The sequence below is a fragment of the Idiotropiscis lumnitzeri genome, chromosome 10, assembly GCF_059441095.1.
Source record: "Idiotropiscis lumnitzeri isolate Australia: NSW breed Sydney's pygmy pipehorse chromosome 10, RoL_Ilum_1.0, whole genome shotgun sequence".
NCBI classification, from domain to species: Eukaryota; Metazoa; Chordata; class Actinopteri; order Syngnathiformes; family Syngnathidae; genus Idiotropiscis; species Idiotropiscis lumnitzeri.
Window position 1 is genome coordinate 8,667,187 of NC_142400.1, and position 5,789 is coordinate 8,672,975.

At 43.6% G+C, this 5,789-nt stretch overlaps 1 protein-coding gene across 3 annotated transcripts in view; it reads right to left on the bottom strand.

The window, feature by feature from the left end:
- adam22 (ADAM metallopeptidase domain 22) overlaps nucleotides 1-5,211 on the bottom strand; it is a 48,586-nt gene extending 43,375 nt beyond the window's left edge. For all 3 annotated transcript variants that reach the window (XM_088307799.1, XM_088307798.1, XM_088307800.1), the window contains exons 1-3: nucleotides 4,927-5,211; nucleotides 4,559-4,725; nucleotides 1,004-1,080 (exon numbers count right to left, since the gene is read on the bottom strand). In XM_088307799.1, the coding sequence (XP_088163925.1) occupies nucleotides 1,004-1,080; nucleotides 4,559-4,725; nucleotides 4,927-5,032 (350 nt within the window). In that variant the 5' untranslated portion in view covers nucleotides 5,033-5,211. The remainder of the gene's footprint in view (nucleotides 1-1,003; nucleotides 1,081-4,558; nucleotides 4,726-4,926) is intronic.
- Nucleotides 5,212-5,789: the final 578 nt, after the last annotated feature.

The following is a 5,789-nucleotide window of genomic DNA, read 5'->3' on the forward strand; positions in this document are numbered from 1 at the left end:
ATGATATGAACGAGGACAGCGGATTACGCCAGAGACGGCTGCGCACCGTGCCATCAAACAGCACTCGCGAGCCGCGTGTGTGAGTTTGTGGTTCACGCTAAGATTCTAAACATGTTCTTTACGAACGTACAACGTGCACTTTGACCTCCTGCATTGACTCCAGCAAATAAATTACTGCCTCCATCATGTCAAAGACAAAATTTCAAAAGGAATGAGAGAAGCCACTTCCATTGGCTATGAAGTCAATCGGCTGTGTTCACGCCTACAACGGCGCAAACCACCCATTTCTAACCGTACGAATCCGTGAAATAACAAAACATAGCCAGGACTTTCGTTAGACCGTGCGTGGGGACTCGCGCCTCCTCACTCTGTCATAAAATTGTTGCGGACAAACAAATATTTTATGCTGCATGTTACACCAGATGCTGAAGCTAAATAATGACTTAATCATCTGAATCTCTGCGTTAAAGGCACTGAATGCGGACACTCTTTGTAATAGAGGCTTAACAAACAGACAGTGATGAAAACATAACCTCAGAGAAGCTAAGCTTGAGTGTGTATAATGCTTCGTGTACGAGAGCAGGACGTGGAAGGATGAGGGAGGGAAGTCGAGAGTAAAGAGGGAGAGAGAGGAAAGTGAGTCGCTCACTTTCCATCAGTGGTGATCAATATCAGCGTCTGACAGCGCAGCGCTCCAGCCTTTACCGTAAATCATGTACTATTATGATGGAGACGCTCAATCACTCTCATAACAAACTGCAATACTGCGCACACACACACACACACATGTGCACAACATCTGTAAATGCACTAGAAAATGACTCTCTAGTAGCTAAATAAAAACCGGCGTCGCATATTTGACTTTTCAGTGAACGCTAAAAGCAATCACATTAACAAACGACCGACTTGACACTTTTGCTTGCTCACAGCGGCCATGTGGCGGACAAGGAAGCAAAAGAGGATTTACAATGATATCTAAGTGCAGACAGCACGAAGGACTCACTGATTGAGCTCCACGTCCAAGATGAACTTCCTGCCAAAAGCCTCCACTTGAAAGCTGGCTTGGGCCACGTGGTTCACCTGAAAGAGGACACGGGAAAAAAAAAAACGGATCAGTTACGGGAATTTGCATATTCATAAGGGCAGAGAGCGCGTAATGACATGCATGCGTCAGACAAATGGACACGGATGGACGACTGCAGGCGGTCGCCGACGACAAAATGACTTCTCATTAAGACATCAACTCGTCTACTTTGCTGCTGGTGCTGAAAATTATGCAAATTTTTCAGCCATGTTGTACACAGACCAGTGAGGCCAACATGATGTAAGGAGTCATTATTTAGAAATCAAAAAAGGCACTCAACAAACATTCTAAGTGTAGCTTTTTTATTAGTTTGACATGTCACAATCCAATCACGTGATCAGAAATTAAGGCAGATCACATAATTAGTAACTGATAGGTATCGGGTGAAAATTGTATTTATTTATTTTTTAAAGTTTTCCGAATTTTTAAATCAACAAAATAATCCCGATAAACATAAAATATTTCCAGTGATATCTTAATTTTAGATAACGTTATTTGAAAAAAAAAAATCAAACTGAATAAAAATTAAAACGGCTTATTTTTGGCATTGTCAAGGTATCGGATCGGTATTCATAATCAATACTCAAAATTAATCGACTTGGACTCGGGTCCAAAAATGTGATTCCATGGGACATCACCATTAGGACAATTTCGTACAATATCAAATTCAACTAAATTCTGAAACCTGGCTATATCAGATGCACACCGTATTGTGATACCTATAAAGGGCATCAAAATTGTAAGGAAATTAAATAAGGTTGTTTTCGCAGTAACCAGTTGTATTAGCTGGTTAAGACATAGGTGTAAATTTGACAAGGTTTTAAAGGTTTTTGTTTGTCAGGGGTAGCGCTGTGACGCCATGTCGCCGGGGTATGAATCATTTTGGCCTTAATTGCACATGTTCTTCAAACTGCACATTCGGTGCTCTATAACACGGTCGTGCATTACTGCGGTCGCATGAGTGTGATTGATTTGACTGGAGGAGGATTTTCATTCCTCTTGAGTGTTGGCCACAGATGGTGCACGCGGCTTGATTCATTCATTCACTCCACACCCCTCAGGGTCAATGAGAACCCACCAACAGTCATTCCGCTGGTCCCTCCCCCTCTTCCCACCCTTGCGCCTCGCGCTGCCTTCATCGAAACGTGGATGTTGCATGACCGCTACGGGTGGTGGGGGGGTGGGTGTGTCCATTCGAGGAGGTGCCCCCTGTGCTGACCCAAGGGTGACCTTAGAGCACAAGTTCCCCGAGGAGTCGAGGCTCTATTATCTGTTCTGCTCAATGCATATATGAGTGGGTTCAAACTATACTGAACTGTATGAAACATCTGATGCGAGGAGATAGCGGTAATTGTGGGCTTTGTAACCTGCTAACTCTTCACTCATTGATTTGCGACTTACAGCAGAGATGACTTTTCATATTACACAGTCCAAGTGGACACACACACAGCAGGCAAATACACGCGCGGGCGAGTTTCATTTGCGGGCTTTTGTTTTTCCACCAAACAAGACTTTTTGCTACTCCTTTGTTGGCGGTGTTGATGTTTGCATCTGAGATTTAAAAATAGTCCAGAGAGTCTATAAATAACATCCTGCATGTGTGACATGCTTTAAAAAAAAAAACTCCGGATGTTTTTTATTTTAGACTTGTGAGGCTAAAAACAGCCAATAAGTGATCAAACTCACTTCATGTGATGTCGCAGATGATTGCCAACTCTCCTGGGGGCTTTGTGAACATCTCCCGCAAACGTCACAAATCTATTTTCTGTTTTGGTTTAAATGGCATCCATGTCAAACAGGGGGACAGCGTCCACCTGGCAATTTTATGGCTTTCAGAGCTGTAACAGAGGCTAAATGTGATGCCTGTGGATGGGTGGTAATAATAATAATAATAATAATAATAATGCATGCCACTTAATGAAACATTTCAACGTAAACAAATAAAATAAAATGTGAAAGAAAAAAAAAAGACAGAGACTCATGTTTCCCACCCAGTTTAATAAATTTGGCTCTGGGGGGGGAGTAAGAGAATTTCTATTTGGCAGATGGGTGCTGCTTTCTTGTCTGAGGTGTTAAAGAGACAAAGGGTTAACAACTGCTACCATCTGTAGTCCGCGACGCTCTGTGAGCCCCGCACAAGCCAACACATACTCAATGACACGTGTCTTGTTTGAATAATGCTAAGTGACGTTTTGTTTGAAAAGGACCCATCAGACGTGCCGCATCACTAAACTGAGTCGCAGTTGGAGTACAGTCATCATGATGGTGACTGCAGCACATTGGTTATTATGAATTTGATCATCAAATTCACGCGCTTGCAAGGGTTTTTCAATGATTTTTGTCTGTACAGCAATAGTCATGGCCATAGTAGCTTTTATACATTTATTCCAAAGCTGCAGAGAAATGAGCCATGTTGATATTATGGTATGTTGACTTTTCTTTTTAGTGCACACAGACCGATCATTGGATTGTTATTATTACGACGCTATTTTGGAGGATTTAAGGTATTTTTAGTTTGAATGACACACGTTTCAGGCAGCTTGTCTGTGCACAAAGCAAATACAAAGATCAATCGTGTACTTTGTAAGTCCTCCCAGGTTACATGACTAGGCCAGTTGAATGGTTTATTCAGAAGCTTTGCGGGGAGAGCGAGTAAGTGTGTGAGAGCAGCCAAGCAGTGAGATAAAGTCATGCAAGAAAACAGATTTAGACATATTTTTGCAGAACTTTAACCAATTCACAAATGAAAATTCTCAGGAAATGTTGTTTCTTTTTCTTTTTTTACTGTACTTGGTAAATCCCCCACTTTCAGGCAGAAATAAATGTTTTTTTATTAGTGCTTCCGGTTCCCTGTGAAAATCATCAACAATTCTCTAAAGTCAATGCGAGTGAGGAAAATGCATGTTATTCATCATGAGGGGGTGAAGGAAAAACATCTTGAACGCGGCCTTGTTCAACTCTTAATTGACTACTAGCCCTTGCAGAGTTTAGTGTTTACAGGATACCTGGCGTGGTTATCCAAGCAGTGTGACCCCTAGCGGACAATACGTGCAATAGCAACTTGTGGCATTTGTATACGTGAAGTTGTCAAAGGCCATTGTTTTCTTAGGGTGATGCTTTTGCAATAATGGACAGCGTCATCCTTCATCGTTTACATCGGCTATGCATGAGGAGAATGGAAAATCTGCATGGTAAATAAATAAATAAATAAATAAAGAGATGTTTTACTTGTATTATTCATGTTGATTGGTGATGATTTTTGAATGCTTATCTAGTTTTATTGAATTGATATCTAAACATAAAAACATCCAAATTATTTCCCCCCCCGCAGGAAGTCATAACCCTCACGTTGCCACATTCAAATGTTTTGTTGATATTTTTCTCACGTGCTTCCAGAGGACTCGATGTGAGATGCAAGCCAATAAACAAGAGCCACTTCCCCATGTACCAGCACCACCGAAGCGCGACGTGTACCTGCGTGGATCCGGAGCTGCCCATGACGCGGGTGCTGAGCTCATGGTGGCCGATCATGCTGCGGTTGTGTCTGCTGTACAACAAGCGGACAGGCATCGTGTCCTCCTTCTTCTTGCCCAGCCGTTCGCCTCCTTTGCGAAGCGTCTTGACGCTCGACGAATCATCACCTGCCCCGGCGAGGGAAGACCACCCATGTTATTATTGTTGAGGACAAAAAGACACATCCACCCCCGTATGAAAATGCCCATTGCTCTTATTTAACAAATTCTGTGAAAACATGGAACAGTACGAGGAAGAGGCAGAATATAAATATAATAACATCACGTGATTTAGATCGTGATAATTCTAATAATAAGATGATGTATTACCATTATGGGAATGGGGGTTGCTCTGGTGACCGACGTGCATCAATCCACAGACGCACAAAAGGGAAATCCACCAAGGTGCGCGCAGCATCATCATCATCATCATCATCTTCCTCGCAACGTCTCTGGATGGAAAGGACAAAACAATGCGGTAATCCAAGCGTGGGCTTCGCTAGGGAACGATGGAGCCGGAGGTGCCGTTGTGCTTTATGCAGTCCCTGTGATCGGAGGCCATCGGGGGTTTGGACGAGACTGAACGCCGAGCGCGTCTGAGCGCACAGAGACACGGCGGTTCGTTTGCGACGAGGAGGGGGGGGACGAGGAGAGGTGGGGGGGGGGGGTGATGAGAGGAGAGGCGGGGACGCAGGGAGGCAGGACTGGGACACCTCCTTAAAACACATCAATATCCAGCGGATCGCTGCAGAAACGCCTCATGCATACACATGAGCTATAGGAGGGGGAGAGGCTTGGTGATGGAGGGAGGCTGCGGCCCTCCGACAGACATCCGAACCGAACCAGTATCACCGCATCTCGGGCCGAAGAATCCGGCTCCACTCCTCATGACTCACTCAGTGAAAAATGTCTGATGGTATGATTGGGTTTCAAGAGTTTATGGGAATGATAACCGCGGCAGTATGTCATTTTTTTTTGTCCAGGTTAGCAATCATTAAACATTTTAATCGCTGCAATTTTCAATTTGCTTGGATATGGGTGTGTGGTTTCTTGCAAAATGCCAATGGGAAAAAAACATGAACGGATGCAATAAAATGCCTCGCCAACACGACACCAATTTGCTGCGGTCGTATTCATACATAAAAGTTCAAAAGAGTACGGGCGACATCAACTGAAATGTCCACAAACTGCAA